This window comes from Polyodon spathula, chromosome 8 (genome assembly GCF_017654505.1).
Source record: "Polyodon spathula isolate WHYD16114869_AA chromosome 8, ASM1765450v1, whole genome shotgun sequence".
Taxonomy (NCBI): Eukaryota; Metazoa; Chordata; class Actinopteri; order Acipenseriformes; family Polyodontidae; genus Polyodon; species Polyodon spathula.
In genome coordinates, this window is record NC_054541.1 from 3,306,309 (window position 1) to 3,327,923 (window position 21,615).

The 21,615-nt window shown below is 44.6% G+C and overlaps 1 protein-coding gene across 4 annotated transcripts in view; it reads right to left on the reverse strand.

The window, feature by feature from the left end:
• LOC121319195 (IQ motif and SEC7 domain-containing protein 3-like) overlaps positions 1–21,615 on the reverse strand; it is a 94,165-nt gene that overhangs the window by 63,935 nt on the left and 8,615 nt on the right. For 3 of the 4 annotated variants that reach the window (XM_041256390.1, XM_041256391.1, XM_041256392.1), the window contains exon 1: positions 20–273. The exons of the other annotated variant lie outside the window; for it this stretch is intronic. In XM_041256390.1, coding sequence (XP_041112324.1) covers positions 20–109 — 90 coding nt within the window. In that variant the 5' untranslated portion in view covers positions 110–273. Of the gene's footprint in view, positions 1–19; positions 274–21,615 lie in introns of those variants that run through there. 4 annotated transcript variants of the gene reach the window in all.

The following is a 21,615-nucleotide window of genomic DNA, read 5'->3' on the forward strand; positions in this document are numbered from 1 at the left end:
AGAGCGGTCTGTCCCCTACCTGTGTGCTTTTGAGGTCAAGCGAGAGCTCACAGTCGGACGTGAAGGAGTGTGAGCAGGCGCTGGCCCCCTTGTTTCTCTGCACCCTCATGGGCGAGGCAGTGTGATGGAGGCTGGCTTTCACACCCCTCCGACAGCCCACTCCCCCCTCCAGTCCGCTGGTCGTGGTGCCTGGCTCCTCCTCATCCTCCTCTTGCCCTCCTCCTCCTCCGCCCGCAGTCTCCCCGGCCTCCCCCAGGGCACAGCTCGCCGGCATGGAATCGCTGCGGAAAGGAGAAAATGGTATGTGAAGCTGCATCTCCAACCTCTTCTGGGGGCTGAACGCTGTGTGCTGAGATCCTGGGGGCTCTGTGTCTTTACTGAGGGAAGATTAGTGCTGAGATCCTGGGGGTCTCTCTGTGTCTTTACTGAGGGAAGATTAGTGCTGAGATCCTGGGGGTCTCTCTGTGTCTTTACTGAGGGAAGATTAGTGCTGAGATCCTGGGGGTCTCTCTGTGTCTTTACTGAGGGAAGATTAGTGCTGAGATCCTGGGGGTCTCTCTGTGTCTTTACTGAGGGAAGATTAGTGCTGAGATCCTGGGGGTCTCTCTGTGTCTTTACTGAGGGAAGATTAGTGCTGAGATCCTGGTGGTCTCTCTGTGTCTTTATTGAGAGAAGATTAGTGCTGAGATCCTGGGGGTTTCATAAGAGGCAGGTCACTGCGAACCCACGTACACATTCTAGAGTCGTTCTAGATATATTGTAAATAGTTCAGCTGTGTGTGACTATTAACAAACAAAGTTCTCAGTAAAGCTACAGCTGTGGCCAGTTGTTTTGCACAACACTATAGAATTAACAAATCATAAAGTCAAATGAAACCTGAATAATGTTACCTTGTTAACATACTGAATTACACACCGCTTTGCTAAAATATGTTTATATATATATATATATATATATATATATATATATATATATATATATATATATATATATATATATATATATACACACAGTACTGTGCAAAAGTTTTAGGCAGGTGTGAAAAAATGCTGTAAAGTAAGAATGCTTTCAAAAATAGACATGTTAATAGTTTATATTTATCAATTAACAAAATGCAAAGTGAGTGAACAGAAGAAAAATCTACATCAAATCAATATCTGGTGTGACCACCCTTTGCCTACAAAACAGCATCAATTCTTCTAGGTACACTTTCACACAGTTTTTGAAGGAACTTGGCAGGTAGGTTGGCCCAAACATCTTGGAGAACTAACCACAGTTCTTCTGTGGATTTAGGCAGCCTCAGTTGCTTCTCTCTCTTCATGTAATCCCAGACATACTCGATGATGTTGAGATCAGGGCTCTGTGGGGGCCATACCATCACTTCCAGGACTCCTTGTTCTTCTTTACGCCAAAGATAGTTCTTTATGACTTTCACTGTATGTTTGGGGTCATTGTCAAACTGCAGAATAAATTTGGGGCCAATCAGATGCCTCCCTGATGGTTTTGCATGATGGATAAGTATCTGCCTGTACTTCTCAGCATTGAGACCATTAATTCTGACCAAATCCCCAACTCCATTTGCAGAAATGTAGCCCCAAACTTGCAAGGAACCTCCACTATGCTTCACTGTTGCCTGCAGACACTCATTCATGTACTGCTCTCCAGCCCTTCAGCGAACAAACTGCCTTCTGCTACAGCCAAATATTTCAAATTTTGACTCATCAGTCCAAAGCACCTGCTGCCATTTTTCTGCACCCCAGTTCCTGTGTTTTCGTGCATAGTTGAGTCGCTTGGCCTTGTTTCCACGTCGGAGGTATGTCTTTTTGGCCGCAAGTCTTCCATGAAGGCCTCTTCTGACCAGACTTCTCCGGACAGTAGATGGGTGTACCAGGGTCCCACTGTTTTCTGCCAATTCTGAGCTGATGGCACTGCTGGACATCTTCCGATTGCGAAGGGAAGTAAGCATGATGTGTCTTTCATCTGCTGCAGTAAGTTTCCTTGGCCGACCACTGTGTCTACGGTTCTAAACATTGCCAGTTTCTTTGTGCTTCTTCAAAAGAGCTTGGACAGCACATCTGGAAACCCCTGTCTGCCTTGAAATTGCTGATGCAGTATAACTACCTTGTGTCTTGTTGCTGTGCTCAGTCTTGCCATGGTGTATGACTTTTGACAGTAAACTGTCTTCAGCAACCTCACCTTGTTAGCTGAGTTTGGCTGTTCCTCACCCTGTTTTATTCCTCCTACACAGCTGTTTCTGTTTTAGTTAATGATTGTGTTTCAACCTACATATTGAATTGATGATCATTAGCACCTGTTTGGTATAATTGTTTAATCATACACCTGACTATATGCCTACAAAATCCCTGACTTTGTGCTAGTGTACCCAGAAAAATTGATGCTGTTTTGAAGGCAAAGGGTGGTCAGACCAAATATGGATTTGATGTAGATTTGTCTTCTGTTCACTCACTTTGCATTTAGTTAATTGATAAATATAATCTTGTGGAAGGGTGGTGGGTAATTCACTGACACAGGAGACAGACAGGCGGATTTGGCAACACCGCACAGGTGCCCAGTTTTATTTCGGGGTGCTATTTTTCTTTTAGCCCGCAGATGGTGCTGTGGGTCCATGGTCTGATTTACCAACGATGGTAAACAGAACCACGGGCATACCAAATGATGGTACACAATACCGGCACCCTTGCAGGTGCTTCGAAACAATAATTCAAACCAGAAGGCACAAAGAAACAGGGAAAATAAAACAGTAACAAAACTACAAAGAAAAGGTGCTGCACTTGACAGCTATATCCCAGTCGCCGCTACCCGTGCGACCCGGATCACCGTCCTACACTGCCGGCTAACTAGCCTGTCCTGTTACAATACTCCTGGGTCTGCCCAAGGGTTCCCCGCTCTCACTGTCTCGCTTTGACACACTCAGTTTCGGTTTTATCCCAACTGGTTCTCGGTCCTCGACCAGCGCTTCTACACTCTCGGCGCGTTTAAAGGGCAGACCTGAGGAAACAGCAGAGCATTATTTTATAGGGCTAACAATCTCCCAAGACTCGCCTCTCAGCCATTCAGAGAGGGGGAAAGTCCACACACCCTCTTTCCCACCTCCCCGTGTCACTGCCATGACTCACAGGCGGTTGTTGGATGACTGCCGCCCTCTTCCTGCAGCCCTGTGAACACGCCAGCAGAGTCAGCACAGATCTCCCCCTGCTACAAATCTATTAACATGTCTATTTTCTGAAAGCATTCTTACTTTACAGAGCTCGTTAAACCCCTTGCCACGGTATTTAAGCCTGCAGCTCTCCCTGCTCTGGGTGGGTGTTCAAGAGGCGAACGGCAGCGAGAAAGGACAGAGAAATTTAAACTAAAATAAGTTATAGGATCCATGAAGGCTACTGCCCAGCCGGACCTGTGTTTGTGTTCATTTTTGTCTACCCTTTTTATTTCTGTGCTCTATGAGCGAGCGTTTATTTTTGTTAAAATCTTTTATGTATTTTTTGAACTGCAGTACCTTGTTTGTTTTCTGTTCCTGCATCTGGCCTGACGTCACCACTCGCTACCCTGTCACACACGCACATAATGTACAAATTAAAATAAAATGTTTATTCTGGGCACTCTCCAGTCTGTGTGCATTGCTGTCACAATGAATAAAACTGTGTTGTTTAAATAAGGTACTGTGTGAACCTTTTAGTTTGTGCATAAATTTACTGTGTGTTTTGAAACTAGTAGACAGCTGTCCAGTTTAGGTTCCTGAAAAGTTTAGTGGAGGCTTTTGGTTTGTTTTGTTTTATTTTTTTATTGTAAATAATAAAAGTGTGCAACAGTGCTAAAATTGAAAATCTCATGTCTGGTTCTGTATTTTAAAGGGCAAAACTAACTGCAATGCTGTTACAGTATGTGTATATTTATAGTATGTGTGTATATTTATTGAAATTCAACACTGTTTATGAATTTTCCATCCCACCATACAGTAATCTTGGGGAGTCATAATAACAGTGACTTACTCTAAAAACACGGACGAGCTATAAAAGAGAGATTGTCAATTATCAAATATGATTTGCCTTGGAGGGGGCGCCCTTTCTCTTCGGGGGTGAGGGAGGGAGGGAGCAGTTCTGTCTCTGGACTGGATGCCATTAGTTTCAATGGTCATTTCAGGATTGTGCTGTTCACAGAGGGTCAAGACCATCAATTTATTTTCATAATACAGAGTATTTGATTGTTCACAAAACTACATAGGTCAATTTCAATGAACAAAAACCTGCAGATGCAGTAGTACCTCAGGACTATACTAAACTAGTGCACTAGTTATTACCAATTGCAACGAACTTCCAGATAAAAAATGTTCCCAATTGCAACGAACTCCAAATGATGACTGTTGTCCCCTAGATGTTCCTGATTTACGGGACTAAATTAAACCAAACTCTTTAGACTAAGTAGAAGAGTTACCAAACTAACTAGAGTTAAAATGAGAAGTATCATTAGGTCACGTTTTCTGAAATTAAACCATTCACGAATCTGATATTTTAAATATATACAATACAGAATAGGCTAAAATCATCTTGAAATGTGACTATAACGTAGCAGAATCACAGCAGGACACAGTTCGTGTGGGAGAAGATAAACAACAAGCAGTGGAAGGGTTGAAGAGCACAGACAGTAGCGTTTTACCGGGCGAACTGAAACTCTGGTGCTTTCAGTTTGGTTTACTGCCAAGACTGCTGTGGCCACTTACTGTGTACGAGGTTTCCTTGACAACAGTTGAGAAGCTGGAAGCTTTAATCAGTTCATACGTCAGGAAATGGTTGGTAGTTCCACACTGCCTCAGCAGAGTGGGACTTTATGGTAAAGGAATACTGCAGCTACCAATCTCTGCTCTAACCGAAGAGTTTAAGTGCGCCAAAGTCCGACTGGAAATGACATTAGTAGATTCACATGACAAACGCATAAGGGAGGCACCACATGTGTTGAAAACTGGAAGAAAATGGGCGGCAAAGAAAGCTGTGGAAGATGCTAAGGCTGCCCTTCGAATCTGAGCTATTACGAGAAGCATAGAAAAGGAGGTCTTGCACATGGCAACCCCAGCTCAATGGAGGAAGCTGGTAGTCAATGAGGTGCAAAACCAGGAGGAGAGGATCAGGTGTATAAAGGTCATTTCCCAGGCCAAGCAGGGAGAATGAATGAGATGGGAGAGTGTGGAACAACGCAAGATCGGCTGGCAAGACCTATGGACAATGGAACAGAGAAGGATCGATTTCCTCATCAGATCAGCATATGATGTGCTCCCATCACCACAGAACCTAAACCTCTGGGTGGGTGAGGATCCCTCATGTCCTTTGTGTTCATCATCTGCAACATTAAGGTACATTTTGACAGGATGTAATGTGGGTCTTATCCAAGGACAGTTTACTTGGCACCATGACCAGGTGCTGCGATGTTTGGCTTTAGCATTGGAAGACAAGCGTAACCTGACCAATAAGTTGCCACCAGTTCCATCAAAGTATTACACACAAAAGAAAACATTCCTCCATCCAGGAGAGCGACCACCAAGAAAAGGTGTTAAAACCAAGCCTCGCCCAGGACAACTGGAAGCTGCTAGACTTGAAGATGCCAGCAAATGTTGGTCAATAGCTTATTTTTTCACCTGAGATTGCCATCACTAACCTTCGACCAGACAGTGTCTTGTAGTCTGGATCAGCACGCCTTGTTCATCTGGTAGAGTTAACAGTGCCATGGGAGTGTGCTGTGGATGAGGTCTGTGAGAGGAAGAAACTTAGGTATGCTCAACTAGCTGCTAGCGGAACAGTGAGGATGGAGAGTCAGAGTTTACCCAGTGGAAGAGGGTTGTCGAGGATTTGTAGCACACTCTACAACCAGGTTTCTCAGAGATGCCGGGTTTAGTGCATGAAGAACTTATCTGAAGCAGTAGAAAGGAGTAGAAACTGGCTGTGGTTGAGACGGAAAGATTCTGGAATCGGATCTCAAGCACAATAGAAAGAAAGCAATGCTGATGTATGGGTAAGTAAGCTGGGCTGAGCCGAGTGAGGAGCGGAGGGGGGTGATGCTGGGACACCAGAATCACTGTTGAGCCCTCTTGAGGTGTCGTGGGCTAGTCAACGAAACACTGAGGACAGAAGGTGCCCACCTGAAGACCCCAGAGATGTACCCAATTTAACTCAATCCAGACAGTTGTCATGCTGATGCTCTGGGGAGACTGCACTGTGGTTGATCCCCGGAGCCAGCATTGCAGCCGTTGTGTGTGCTGATGCGCTGGGGAGGCAAAATAAGCTGATCCCTGTTGCCAGCATTACACTTCAGCCATCAACACAAGGCAGAAGGATATCTACATCAACAGATGGAAAACAACGCAAATGAATGGAGCGGCAGATGGATCACATTAGTTTACTGCAAAGCTATATCTTAGTTGGTGCTTATCTTGGCGAGAGCCGAATTCAAATCAGCATGAAGTTCAGCATCTACTCTCATGTAATGGAAATCACTGCATGGTGTTTTCTGTGGCAAGCCAATTAATCATTTAGAGATATTTTTAATATCTGACGATATCTCTAAATCATTTGCACATATTTGTAACTTGCAGACACTTGTAATCTCCAGTGTATTTTAGAACTATTGTACTGTTTAAATGATGTGCAACTCTGTTAAAAAAAAATATTATTATTATTACTGACGAGGTACAATGTATTAAATAAACAAAACAACATTTTAGAGCCTTTTCTTTTAAACAAAAGCGTACAAAAGTGTAAACTCTAAATGTGTAAAAAGAATACACATGTTTGCTGCACAGAGACACTGAGGGGTTCTATCGGTGAGACAGGGCCTTAAACAAGTGGCCATTCCAAATTGGGAAGAATTCACACAAAAAGTTAAATGTGTAATAAAAGTGGTTCACATGATTTCAGATTAAATACACCTGTCTCTGTAAGGTCCCACAGTTGGGTAGTGGATTCAAAGGAAAGATACTACAATGAAGACCAAGGAGCTTTCAAAAACACTCTGGGATAAAGTTGTGAAAAGGCACAGATCACGGGAGGGTATAAAAAAATTTCAAAGGCACTGAATATCCTTTGGCGCATAGTCAAGTCAATCATTAATAAGTGGAAGTATAGGGCACCACCCAAAATCTGCTTAGACCAGGCCGTCCTCCCAAACTGTGCAGCCAGGTAAGAAGGGCATTGGTCAGAGAAGCTAGCAAGAAGCCAATGACAACTCTGAAAGGCCTAAAGGTGTTCCTTGGCTGAGATGGGAGATAGTGTCCATGTGTCAACAATTGCTGAGGTACTCCACAAATCTGGCATGTATGGAAGAGTGGCATGAAGGAAGCCATTTCTGAAAAAAGGCCATGTAAAATCCTACTTGGAATTTTTAAAAAGGCATGTGGGAGACTCTGAAAAGATATGGCAAAAGATTCTGTGGTCTGATGAAACAAAAAATGTAACTATTTGGCCTAAATGCAAAGTGTTATGTCTGGTGCAAACTCAACAGACCCAGGTAACACCATCCCTACTGTGAAGCATGGTGGTAGCAGCAGCATGCTATGGGGATGCTTTTCATTGGCAAGGACTAGGAAGCTTGTCAGGGTAGAGGACAAAATGGATGGAGCTAAATACAGACAAATAGTTGAGGAAAACCTGCTTCAGTCTGTAAAAGACCCAAGACTGAGATGGAAATTCTCCTTTCAGTAGGACAATGACTCCAAGCACACAGCCAAAGCGACACTGGAGTGGCTTAAAAACAAGAAAACAAATGTCCTAGAGTGGCCCAGTCAAAGCCTGAACTTGAATCCGATTGAGAATCTGTGGCTACACTCAAAGATTGCTGTCCTTCAACGATTCCCATCCAACTTGACAGAGCTTGAACAATTTTACTAAGAAGAGTGGGCAAATATTGCACGATTCAGATGTGCAAACCTAATAGAGACTTACCCCAAAAGACTCACAGCTGTAACTGCTGCCAAAGGTGGTTCTATCAAGTATTGACTCAGGGGGGGGTGAATACTTATCTAACCAAGACATTTCAGTTTTTTTTTTTATTTTTCATTCATTGTTGTATCACAATTAAAGTTATCTTGTCTCTTCAAAGTGTTGAGTAGGTTGTGTAAATCAAAGGGAGAAAAAAAAAAACATTTAAATGCATCAAGATTTCAGGCTGTAACACAAGAAACGGTGAAAACATCCAAGGTGGGTGAATACTTACTATAGGCACTGTATAGGTCTATAGCTATAGGCTATATATACAGTGGTTTGCAGAATTATTCACCCCCTACCAATAATGTCACATTTTGTTGAATTACAAATAATGTATGCAGATTTCAAAGAAACTTTTTATTCAAAGCAGTAGTGGTTACACTGAACACTGTTATATGACGAGAAGATTAAATGTCAGCAAAACTTGCAAAGAAAACGTACAAAATGAAATTTACTGGTTGCATAAGTATTCAGCCCCTTAAGTCAATACTTGGTAGAAGCACATTTCGCAGCAATTACTGCTGAGTCTTTCTGGATAGGTCTCTACTAGCTTTGCACAGTAGGATGGTGACATTTTTGCCCATTTTGAAGCAACCCCATAACATGATGCTGCCACCACCATGCTTGACAGTTGGGATGGTGTTGACTGGGTGATGTGCAGTGTTGGGCTTGTGCCAGACATAACACTTGGAATTTAAGCCAAATAGTTCAATTTTTGATTCATCGGACCACAGAATCTTTTGCCTGCAGTATCATTTCTTGCCACCCATCCATACAGCCAACTTTGTGTGGGGACCAGCTTATTGTTGATGTGTGAACACTGACACCCATTCTATGACACAGAACTTTGCAGATCTCTCAGGTCATTGTTGGCTTCAGAATGACATCTCAAATCAGTTTCCTGATTGCCCTGCTGCTCAGTTTGGGAGGGCGACCTGATCTGGGTAGTGACTGGGTGGTATGATGCATCTTTCACCTCTTTATGATAGACTTCACTGTGCTGAGAGGGATAATCAGCACCTTTGAAATTGTCTTGTACCCTTCTCCTGCTCTGTGCCTCTCTACCACTTTATCCCTGACTTGTTTCGAAAGCTCCTTAGTCTTTGTTGGGTCACTATGTGAGTTGCAGCTTGAAAGTCTTTATATACCTGAGGGAAATTATCTACAAGTTAAACCACTTTAAGTACACACAGGCGGAAAGGATTTCACAAATTTTTCGACCTTTCAAACAAATCATTTGCACCTGAGCTGACTTATTGCTGCAGTAGCAAAGGGGTTGAATACTTACGCAACTGACAATAATCTATTTTTCTCTGTAAATCTTACTTATTTATATTCTACATGCATGTTTTAACTTTATCAGTGTAAAGTAGTTTGTATAGATTCTACATGTAAAGTCTAATTTGAAAGTGTCATGGCAACAAAATGTGAAAACTTTGCAGGGGGGTGAATACTTCTGCAAACAACTGTATGTATGTATGTATGTATGTATGTATGTATGTATGTATGTATATATATATATATATATGTGTGTGTGTGTGTGTGTGTGTGTGTGTGTGTGTGTGTGTGTGTGTGTGTGTGTGTGTGTATATATATATATATATATAGTGACACTATGTCCGTGGGGCTCCATGGACTTAATTAGAAAAGAATAGAAAAGTATGTGGGAGAACTGACTGACAAGTACTCCTGATGAATTATAGGCTGGACAACAGAATACAAACAAAACAAAAACAAACAAACAACATTTTAATTTCTTTCCTGTGGGAAAAAAAAAAAAAATGAGGGACAACACAAAAACCTTCACCGAAGTTTAAGGGTTAACACTCAACTCTAAGTTCATCAAATAATAATAATGGAAACACACAAAAGTTCTGTGTTTAGTAAGTCCCGGATTGGTGTAGAGCTCCACCCGCCATCCACTGAAACCTCTAGGCGTGGAACGGCAAGGTGAGTAATTAAAATACTGTCCCGGAATTTTAATGAGTTCTGTGGTTTGACTGTTCTACTGCTTTTCTTCTCTCTTTTCCAGGTTTCCAGTGATGACCAGTAGAGGGTGCTGCTGAGCTGGCCCTCCCAGATAAGTATCTGTATCTCCAAGGCTTGAACCAGGTAGCACAGCTCCAGTGCTGCCACTCCTGGATCTCTGCAGTATTACAAGACCACTGGCTCTGTACTGCCCTTCCTGGAAGTCCGTGGCACCAGAAGTCACTTTGTGTTTGCAGTGATAAAAACAGTAAACAGTCCACAACCCTACTCGGGGTAAAATAAAAGTCTTGTGCTAATTACTGGTTTCAGTGTTTTGTCTTCTATCCTTACTAAAACCAGAATGGGGACTCTCTCAGTCTGTACCACATTGCTGGAGAGTTTTTGTAATCCAGCTCTGGCGACTCAGCGTTGTCCCTCCCCCAAGAGCCGTTTAGTGCAAAGTGTATTTCTTCAGTAATGCTAATACACAGTAAAACAAACTTTCTACTTTAACAGCTTTGTAGCCTGTTACTATTATTTACAGTCCCGTGTTTCCTCCCCCCCCCCCCAGTTCTGATAATAATTACCAAGGTGATTTAAAAGGTATAATAAAAAAAACAGTCCTGCACACAATGTAGTTCATTTAAAACAATATCACCTGCGGCAATTTGTTTCACTTTCGCCCCTTCGTGGCATTTCAATTATACACAACGCTCGTTGAAACTGTGCATAAACAAACCCAGTTGCTGGTACATTTAAACAAACACAATGCTTGTTCAAACTGTGCATAAAACAATTCCACTCACTGGTATAAACACACGCACATTCACTTTTAAATGGCAAAGTATTTTGAATGCGTTTACTCACATTGAAGGTGTAAAGACGACTTACTGTGTTACTTTTCTTTGGATTGGAACATTGTTTTATTGTCCAATCTGATTCAAGCAGGTTACAGCATTCCACTTGTTTTCTTTTCTGTCGTTGCTTACAACTTGGCTCCAACCCAGCACAAATCATGCAGCACTACCTCCAGCTACCGTTTTCCAAAGTCGGGTCAGTCTCCGTATACAGTGGCTCTCAAAAGTATTCACCCCCCTTGAACTTTTCCACATTTTATTGTGTTACATCATGGAATCAAAATGGATTTAATTAGGAGTTTTTGCCTCTGATCAACACAAAAAAAGTCCATAATGTCAAAGTGAAAAATAAAATCTATAAATTGTATTAAATTAATTAAATATAAAACATAAAATAATTGCTTGCATAAGTTTTCACCCCCTTTGGTTGTCTGAGAGTGATGGGGACGAATATAATACTTGTGGGTGTACACTGTATAGGAAAGACAGGCAGGACAGAAGAGGAGGAGAGGTAGTGCTATACATAAGAAACAGTGTTGAAGCCCATGTGTTAAATCTGGACAAAGAAAATAAAGCTGAATCAATATGAGTCAGAATAACGGACAAAAAATATAGAAGCATGCTATAGACCGCAAGATACAGACGGTGAGCAAAATAATCTGTTATACAATGACATTAGAAATGCGTGTAGCAAAGGAGAAGCCATACTAATGGGGGATTTCAACTTCCCCCATATAAAATGGGAAAACCCGGTGGGTAGCACAACGGACGAAATTGAAATGGTGGAAATGACAAATGACTGTTTCCTAACACAATATGTCAAGGCACCGACTAGAGGGGAGGCATGCATGGATTTAATCTTTTCAAATAACGAAGACAGAATAACTAAAACAGAGGTCAGAGAACCACTAGCAAACTCAGACCACAACATGGTCTCACTTGAAGTGCTTTTTAAAACCCCAAAAGTAATGACTAAAGCTAAGGTTTACAATTTTAGAAAAGCACTATGAAGGTATGAAACACAGACTAACAGAAGTTGACTGGAGTCAAAAAGGAAGTTAGAAAGGCCAAGAGAGAATTAGAAATTAACATTGTTAAGGGGGCTAAAACCAATTCCAAAATGTTTTTCTAATATTACAACAGCAAGAGAACATTCAAAGAGGAGGTTAAATGTCTAAGAGATACAAATGGCAAAATCAAAGACGAAGAAAAAAATAGCAAATATATAAAATGATTACTTTTCACAAGTTTTTACAAAGGAGGATACAGACAACATGCCCCACATGTCAACCTGTTCCTATCCAGTTTTAAATAACTTTAGCAGAACCGATGCAGAAGTGTTAAAGGGACTAGGAGTTCTTAAAATAAACAAATTCCCTGGGCCGGATGAGATCCTCCCAATAGTACTCAAAAAAAGGATTATTTACAAACCGCTAACCAAGATCATGCAACAGTCTCTTGACACAGGGGTTGAACCGACAGACTGGAAAATTGCAAACGTAATACTGGTCCACAAAAAGGGAAACAAAACTAAACCAGGTAACTAAAGACCAATAAGCCTGACTTCTATTGCATGCAAACTTACGGAAACTATAACAAGATCCAAAATGGAAAATTACCTATATGGTAACATTATCATTTGAGATCCTGGGAGAGTCAACATGGTTTTAGGAAAGGGAGATTGTGTGGTTGATAACCTGCTTGATTTTTTTGAGGATGCATCATCGATAATGGATAATTGCAAAGCATACGACATGATTTATTTAGATTTCCAGAAAGCAAAGTCCCGCATAAAAGATTAATTCTCAAACTGAACGCAGTAGGAATTCAAGGAAACACATGTACAAGTATTAAGGAGTGGTTAACATGCAGAAAACAGAAAGTACTGATTAGAGGAGAAACCTCAGAATGGAGTGTGGTAAGCAGTGGAGTACCACGGGGATCAGAATTAGGTCCTCTGCTATTCCTAATCTACATTAATGATTTAGATTCTGGTATAGTAAGCAAACTTGTTAAATTCGCAGATGACACAAAAATAGGAGGAGTGGTAAACACTTTTGCAGCAGGAAAGGTTATTCAAAATGATCTAGACAAGATTCAGAACTGAGCAGACACATGGCTAATGACATTTACTAGAGAAAAGTGTAAGGTACTGCACGCAGGAAATAAAAATGTGCATTATAAATATCATATCGGAGATACTGAAATTAAAGAAGGACTCTATGAAAAAGACCTAGGAGTTTTTGTTGACTCAGAAATGTCTTCATCAAGACAATGTGGGGAAACTATAAAAAAGGCCAACAAGATGCTCAGATACATTGTGAAATGTGTTGAATTTTAATCAAGGGAATTAATGTTAAAACTGTACAATGCATTAGTAAGACCTCATCTTGAATATTGTGTTCAATTCTGGTCACCTCACTACAAAAAGGATATTGCTGCTCTAGAAAATATGAGTGCAAAGAAGAGCAACCAGAATTATTCTGGGTTTAAAATGCATGTCAAATGCAGACAGGCTAAAAAAATTGAATCTATTCAGTATTGAACAAAGACGACTACGCGGTGACCCAATTCAAGCATTCAAAATTCTAAAAGTTATTGACAATGTCGACCCAAGGGACTTTTTGGACCTGAAAAAAGAAACAAGAACCAGGGGTCACAAATGGAGATTAGACAAAGGGACATTCAGAACAGAGAATAGGAGGCACTTTTCTACACAGAGAATTGTGAGGGTCTGGAATCAACTCCCCAGTAATGTTGTTGAAACTGACACCCTGGGATCCTTCAAGAAGCTGCTTGATGAGATTCTGGGATCAATAAGCTACTAACAACCAAACGAGCAAGATGGGCCGAATGGCCTCCTCTTGTTTGTAAACTTTCTTATGTTATGGGGATGCTTCTCTGCATCAGGGCCTGGAAAGCTTGTGAAGATAGAGGGCAAAATGGATGCAGCAAAGTACAGAGAAATCCTGGAGGAAAACCTGCTGAAGTCTGCAAGAGACCTGGGACTTGGAAGAAGATTCATCTTCCATCAGGACAATGACCCCAAACATACAGCCAAAGCCACACTTGAGTGGCTTAAAAACAAAAAGGTCAATGTCCTGGAGTGGCCCAGTGACCTCAATCCAATTGAGAATATGTGGAAAGAGTTGAAAATTGCTGTTCACCAAAGGTCCCCATCCAACTTGACGGAGCTTGAGCAATTTTGCAAAGAATGGGCAAAAATTGCAGTGTCCAGATGTGCAAAGCTGGTGGAGACTTATTCAAATAGACTCATGGCTGTAATTGCTGCCAAAGATGCCTCTACCAAATATTGACTCAACAGGGTGAATACTTATGCAATCAATTATTTTCTGTTTTGTATTTGTAATTAATTTAGAACAATTTATAGATTTTATTTTTCACTTTGACATTATGGACTTTTTTGTGTTGATCAGAGGCAAAAACTCCTAATTAAATCCATTCTGATTCCATGTTGTAACACAATAAAATTTGGAAAAGTCCAAGGGGGGTGAATACTCTTGGGAGCCACTGTACTCTCCCCAATATGCAGTTTCACCTTACAATTTTCCAAGTCCCTCATTCTTTCTTCTCTCGCCCTTTCACTTCCCTCTGTACTTCACTTCACTCACACTAGTTCCACCAGCTGATTTAAATACCGTTCTCCTACCCATCATGCATCGGCTGACTTCGCTAGTGCTTGTGGGACTTGCAGCTCTCTTTGCCTTTAAACCTGTGCTACGTTTACACTGTTTCGTGACATTCTTTGACACAACCTTATCTTGTGCAATGTTAACACTGCATCTATTTTTATTATTGCACCCTCGCTGTAGTACCTTGTGAAGGTGTGAGGAGTGGCCCACACCACTGCATCGCAGATGTCAGAGACCGATGCACCCTGAAAAAATGCCCAAGATGTAGCAAGACCCCTGGTGTAATGACCAGTGACCTTCTCTACAGGAGGCAAGTTGGCTTGCTCATAAACAATCTTAACTGTCTCCACCATCCAAAACATATACATAGCTGCTCAGACTGTCACCAAGTTTTTGTCCTGCCAACATAATACGCTAATGCCCTGAGTGGGCAAAGCACATGGAGCCGACGTTCCTCATTTGACTGGAACGGAGGAGGATGGAAAATTCCTCAGACTGATTGACATGGAAGGTCGATAAACATTTTGGCAGAAAGGCCAGATTTGTACGGAGCGTGACCTTAAAAAACAAGCAAGCTTTTGCCACTGAAAAAGCCTGCATCTCACTAACACAGCAGATGTAATAGCGAGTAAAAAAGCTGTCTTCAAAGACAGGTATTTAAGCTCTGTAGAATGCAGAGGTTGCATCTCACTGGGATGTAGTAAGCTACTAACAATGCAAACGAGCAAGATGGGCCGAATCGCCAAAGAGGCACTTTGTTCTTCAAAGGAGGCCGAAGCCACCATGCTCCTTTTAGAAACTGACCAGACAGAAAATGAGCCCCTGGGGACATTTTTAACATGGGAAGCCAAGATGGCTGCCAAGTAAACCTTCAGAGTCGAGGGGGACTTACCCTCATCAAAGAGGTCCTGCAAAAATTGCAGAATGACTGGCATGGAGCAAGTCGTGGGATCAATGTGTCGTGCCAAACACCAAGTCTGAAACATGCCCCACTTGTATCCATATTGACAGCGCGTCGAAGCAGCTCTCGCATTTTGTCGATATGACTCTCTCCGACAAGCCTAACTGGCTGAACCTGAGCCATTCAGGGGCCAGACCCAGAGATGTAGGCTCGATGGGATGGGGTGCCACAATGTCCCCTGAGCCTGGCTGAGCAGGTCGCGACATGTGGGCAATTGCCAAGGCTGGTGGTGCAAGAGCTGTACCAGCGTGGGCAAATACAGAGCCACTAAAAGCATCCTGGCTTGTTCCTGCCTGATCTTCTCCAGGCACATCGGAAGCAATGCTACCGGTGGAAAAGCATAAAGAAGAGTCCTTGGCCACTCGTGTGCGAAGGCGTCGACTCCTAACGGACCTCCGGTCCCCAGAATGGAGAATCAGAGGGGACAATGGGTGGATTCCAGGGAGGCAAAGAGGTCGACCTCTGCTCTCCCGAACCTGTCCAAAATCAGGCTCATCACCTCCGGGTGGAGCCTTCTCTCTGAGCTGCACGGAACTCTGCTTGATAGGAGGTCTTTGGCGTGGTTTTCTGCTCCTGGCAGATGTATCGTTCTCAGGGAGAGCAGGTGCTCGTAAGCCCATAACAAGATTCTGTGGGCTAACTGATAGGAGACGGGGAGAGTGCAGACCACCCTGGTGATTGATGTAGGCCACCACGGTTGTGTTGTCCGTCCTGACCAACACATGTCTGCCCTGCACTTCGTGGAAAAAACATTTATGTGCATATCATGATGCTTGAGTTCGAGCAGGTTGCCAGGTAGATGATAGCCTGAGACGGTACCACCTGGCTTTTTGACATGTTCACCATCAGGCCGAGCCTGTTGAGGTGAGCGATCACTAGTTCTGTGTGGACTCCTGCCTGTGCTGGAGACTGGGCACATATGAGCCAGTCGTCCAGGTAGATGAGCACTCTGATGCCTTGTAGCCTCAGAGGGGCCAGGATAGCCTCCATGCACTTCGAAAAGGTGCGAGGAGCTAGAGAGAGGCCAAACGGCAGAACACGGAACTTGTAAATGGTCCCTTGAAAGGAGAACCGTAGATATTTCCTGTGGCCAGGTCTTATCGGGACATAGAAGCAGGCGTCTTTCAGGTCCACCGTAGTGAACCAGTCGCCCAGTCTGACCGACCGCAAGAGCTGTTTTAGTGTCAGTATCTTGAACTTCCTGCGCCTCAAGAATAGATTGACCTGTCTGAGGTCGAGAATGGGACGTAGGTCACCGTCCCTTTACGCACCAGCAAATACCTGGAATAAAACCTGGACTCCAGATCGGAGGGGTCTACTACCTGAATAGCCCCCTTTTGTAACAGGGTCCTCACCTCTTGGGACATCACTAGGGTATCCTGAGGGTTGGAGACAGAAGTCATAACCACTCCTGAAAAGGGGGAGGGCCCGGTGTGAACTGGAGCGAGTAGCCGGGCTGTATTGTAGTAAGCACCAGCTGTCTGTTGTGCTTGATCGCCAGTAATCCAGGTGGCTCCTTCAATAAAGGCCCTGGACCTGTGGCAGCAACCCACTAGGGCCACCGGTGAGTTCGCCGTTGCTCTTTGTACAAAAGGTGGTCGGCGGTGCCCCAGTTGTGTCTGCTTGCCTTTCTGGTGGGGAGCCCCCCGACCTGCAGGCACTGTAGGCCGCTGAGTCTGGGGCCGTCCAGGGTCGTCCACCGCTGGACCGAACGTATGGACCAGCGTGACAGGGGCATCCAAAAGAGAGGCCGTGTCCACATCAGGAACTCGTGCCTGGGAGAGCCAAAGCTGTCGTCGACCAGTTATTAGTGTTGCGAGGCCAGCTGCAGCAGATGGTCAGTGACCAGGTTTAGCTCCTCCAGCATACGCTAGGGGGGGGCCTGTGATTCGCTGACAAACTCTGTACAAGCGTCGACTGGTAAGCCACCAGGATGCTTGTGTAGTTACCCAGCCGGGTAGCTAGAGCTTGTGCCAGATAGGCCCTTTTAACATTGTCTCTGTGACCTTGCACTGCTTGTTTGGGCAAGACACATCCTTGGAAGGGACTGCCAGATGCGTGCCCTGTACCAGGGAGAAAATGGATGCTGCGACAGGAGAAAAATGGCCAAGCCCCAACCCTTCCATGTCGTGTACCCGATATAAAAGGTCAGCAGCCCTGGAGACAGCCGGAGCCATCGTGCGGTGTCCCCAATTTGATTGGACCTCATGCAGAAAATCCAGGTGGACAGGGGGTATCAAGGTCCTCTTAGGGGGAGCTGAGGGCCTGTCAAAAATAGAGTTCTTGGGCTCAGACTCCTCAGGTCACGGCACTTCTAGTGCTGTGGCGGATCTTTTCAATAAGGCTATGAGCGCTGCAGAGAAGGGAAGATGTGCTAGCGGCTCGTCCTCCTCTAGCTCCTCCAATTGATGTTCCACTAGCTCCTCGGGAGTCCCTAAGGCAGCAAGGGACAAGGAGTAATCCTTCCCCCACTCTAGTGCTGCAACAGCTGCTTGCACCACAGGGAGGGAGCACGGTACGGTATACACACTATGCTACAGTGCACGGTATGGTGCACGGTACGGTACATGGGTCACAGTACGTTGCACAGTACAATGCACAGTATGTTACACATACGGTACGGTCTGGTAAGGTACGGTGCACAGAGGCACAGTATAGTGCACAGATCCACAGTACACAATACTTTGCACTGTGCGGTACGGTATGGTACGGTACGGTACACGATATTTTGCACTGTGCGGTATGGTACTGTGCGGTGCACAGAGGCATGGTACGGTACACGGGGGCACAGTACGTTGTACAGTACAGTATACGGGGTACAGTACTTTGCACAGCACTTTGCGGTATGGTGAAGTGCAGTGCGGTACATGGTACACAGTACGGTATGGTACAGTGTACGGATGTATGGTACGGTGTACGGTTGGTGCTGGCAGGGCTAAAAGCAAACTGCGCGTGACCAAGGCAGCAATATAGGGATGCAATGCAAGAACTTGAGAGTGCCTGTGTGACAGAAATACAATGAGTTCTGGTTAAATCTCCCTCTCAACCTGTGAGGGTGCTAAATAGCGAAAGGAAAAGTATCTGGACAGGCTGGCCTGACAGTTCGTTTCCGAGGTCGGGAAGTCGGTCAGCCTGGATGGAAGCGAGACTCTGTTGCAGGAACCTATTGACCCAGAAGGTAAATGAGGTAGCAGCTGCAAGCTATAGATGCAGCTGTAATAGTTTACCAAGGGATCATGCGGGATAGCATAAAAGGGGCCAGAGAATCGCTAATCTTTTCCTTCGCTTGGGTTGTACATGTAAACCTGGAAGGACTGAGAGCTGCAGTAGAAACTGCTAAGGAATATTTGCGAGTGTTTGTATGTTTTGAGTGTTAGTCATTGTCTTGTTTATTGTATCACTAGATGGCTAAACACGTTCCGGAGCTGTTGCTTTTTGGTCCAGCACAAGCAGGAACTGCACTTCATCAACTGTCACCAAATAACCTGTTATCACCCACCACGAGCACTACTACACGCACCCGGGACTGGTGACCGTGTTTTAGTATTGTGGGGCGGATAACGTTTATTGTTTGGGACTGTAAACCCATTTGTTTGGTTCCGTGCATTACACATTGTTGTGTATTGCTGGAACGTTTTTCTTTTGTTGGTCACCTAGATAATTAAATATATAATTATAATTATAATATAATTATAATTAAAACCCCTATTTCCTACCGGATTACAATTGTTTCTGATCACCTCTACACCTGTTCACAATCACCCGCCAAATTGCCACAGCCTGCTTACAGTTTTTCTCCCACTGACAAGCCTTCACAAAACAGTGCCAAAGCTGCCTGCTATTGTGGCATGGGCAGCAGAGCAAAAATCTGAAACTGTTGGGCTGCAGCACAGAAGTTAGCATGTGCAGCCTGAGAGCTAACACAGTGCCCGCCCAGGAGTACAGGCTTGTAAGCAATAAGTAGTAAGCCGCGCGGACAGTACCTGGAATAAAATTGGAAAACACAAATAGCACGGTACGGTATACACACTACGGTACAGTGCACGGCACGGTCCATCATCCTTCATTGTCAGACCATGCCTGGGGTAGGGTCCAAACCCTCATTGCCAGACCTATTCCCAGCACTGTGTGGAGGCTGCAGCTGCTTGCATATCCTCAAACACTTTGAAGCTATGATGCAGTGAATATTAATGCAGGCGTCAGCTGCAATGCAGTGAATATTAATACAGGCGTCAGCTACTATTCAGTAATCATTGCACGTTAAAGCTGCAGAGAATTTGCTACGGTCTTTGGTCTCAATTGCATGCATTAGAGATGTATAGTAAGAAATGGTAATAAGGGCTAAGATGAGACAGACCTGAACTGGGAGGTGGGAGCCCTGGACAGCCCTCGCTGCCACAGCCCCACTCACAGCCCTCACTGTCACAGTGCTCACTGTCACAGCCCTCGCTGTCACAGCCCCACCCACAGCCCTCGCTGTCACAGCCCCACCCACAGCCCTCGCTGTCACAGCCCCACCCACAGCCCTTGCTGTCACAGCCCCACTCACAGCCCTTGCTGTCACAGCCCCACTCACAGCCCTCACTGTCACAGCCCTCACTATCACAGCGCCACTCACAGCCCTCACTGTCACAGCCCTCATTGTCACAGCCCCACTCACAGCCCTCACTGTCACAGCCCCACTCACAGCCCTCGCTGTCACAGCCCTACTCACAGCCCTCGCTGCCACATTGCTCACTGCCACAGCGCTGCTCAGAGCCCCGCTTACAACCCCACTCACAGCCCTCACTATCACAGAGCCACTCACAGCCCTGCTCACAGCCCTACTCACAGCCCTCGCTGCCACATTGCTCACCGCCACAGCGCTGCTCAGAGCCGCGCTTACAACCCCGCTCACAGCTCTCGCTGTCACAGCCCTCACTGTGATAGCCCCACTCAAAGCCCTCACTGTCCTAGCCCCCTGTGGCAAAGTGCCCGCTCCTGTGTGTATTTTGTGTTGTGTGTTAATGTTGATGTATAGTCATTGGTACACAGGATATAAACAGGTCTGTGTAACACAAGTGTTTAAAATGTATATTTGTATTTAGGCAATAGGATTGCACAGCACTTCACGTGCAAGTAAAACGTAATAATATGTGAGCACGGGGAATTGCACTTTATTAATTCACGTGCAGTTGTACTGCGACTCCAATTGAATGATTGATTAGCAATCCAGTCTTGGTACAGCTGCATAAAAGCTGCATGTTTTCACCCACTCGGGGTTGGGTGTTCGGCGATTGGAGAACGGGATTGGAGACCGAGGTAATAAATAATAAAATAATAAAGTTAAAATATCTGCTCACCATGTTTTGTGTAGTATTACTCTGTTTTGTTTGTCTCTTTTGTTTTGGCGAATGTGCCGTGTCCTGTGTTTTTGTGTTTGTTACAACCGTTTATTTTCTGGCTGTCTGTTCATTTATTAAATGCTGAGGGAAACCATTAGCTCAGCTCCACCAAACTCCACCTCTCTCTGTCATTTGTTTCATGTTTCTGGTCTGACGTCACCCACTCCGGCCATCTTTGTGACACCCCCTCACAGCCCTCGCCGTCACAGCCCTCACTGTCACAGCCCCACTCACAGCCCTCAATGTCACAGAGATCACTATCACAGCCCTCGCTGCCACAGCCCCACTCACAGCCCCTCTCACAGCCCTCACTGTCACAGCCCTCACTGTCACAGCTGCGCTCACACCCCTCACTGTCACAGCCGCGCTCACACCCCTCACTGTCACAGCCCCACTCACAGCTCTCGCTGTCGCAGCCCCACTCACAGCCCTCACTGTCACAGCCCCACTCACAGCTCTCGCTGTCACAGCCCCGCTCAAAGCCCTCAATGTCACAGCCCCACTCACAGCCCTCGCTGTCACAGCCCCACTCACAGCCCTCGCTGTCACAGCCCCACTCACAGCCCTCGCTGTCACAGCCCCACTCACAGCTCTCGCTGTCACAGCCCTGCTCACAGCCCTGATTCCGCATGGTGGTAGAGCGAGTGCATGATTATTAATGAAGGAATATTAAGATCCTGATTTCTTTGGGTTTTTCTTTAATAATTTCCCTACAGACACAGTAACTCACATGGCTTGCATGAGAAGAAAGCATCCTGGTTTGTGTCTGACCTTGAAGCCTAAATTCCCCCCTCCTTCTCTATC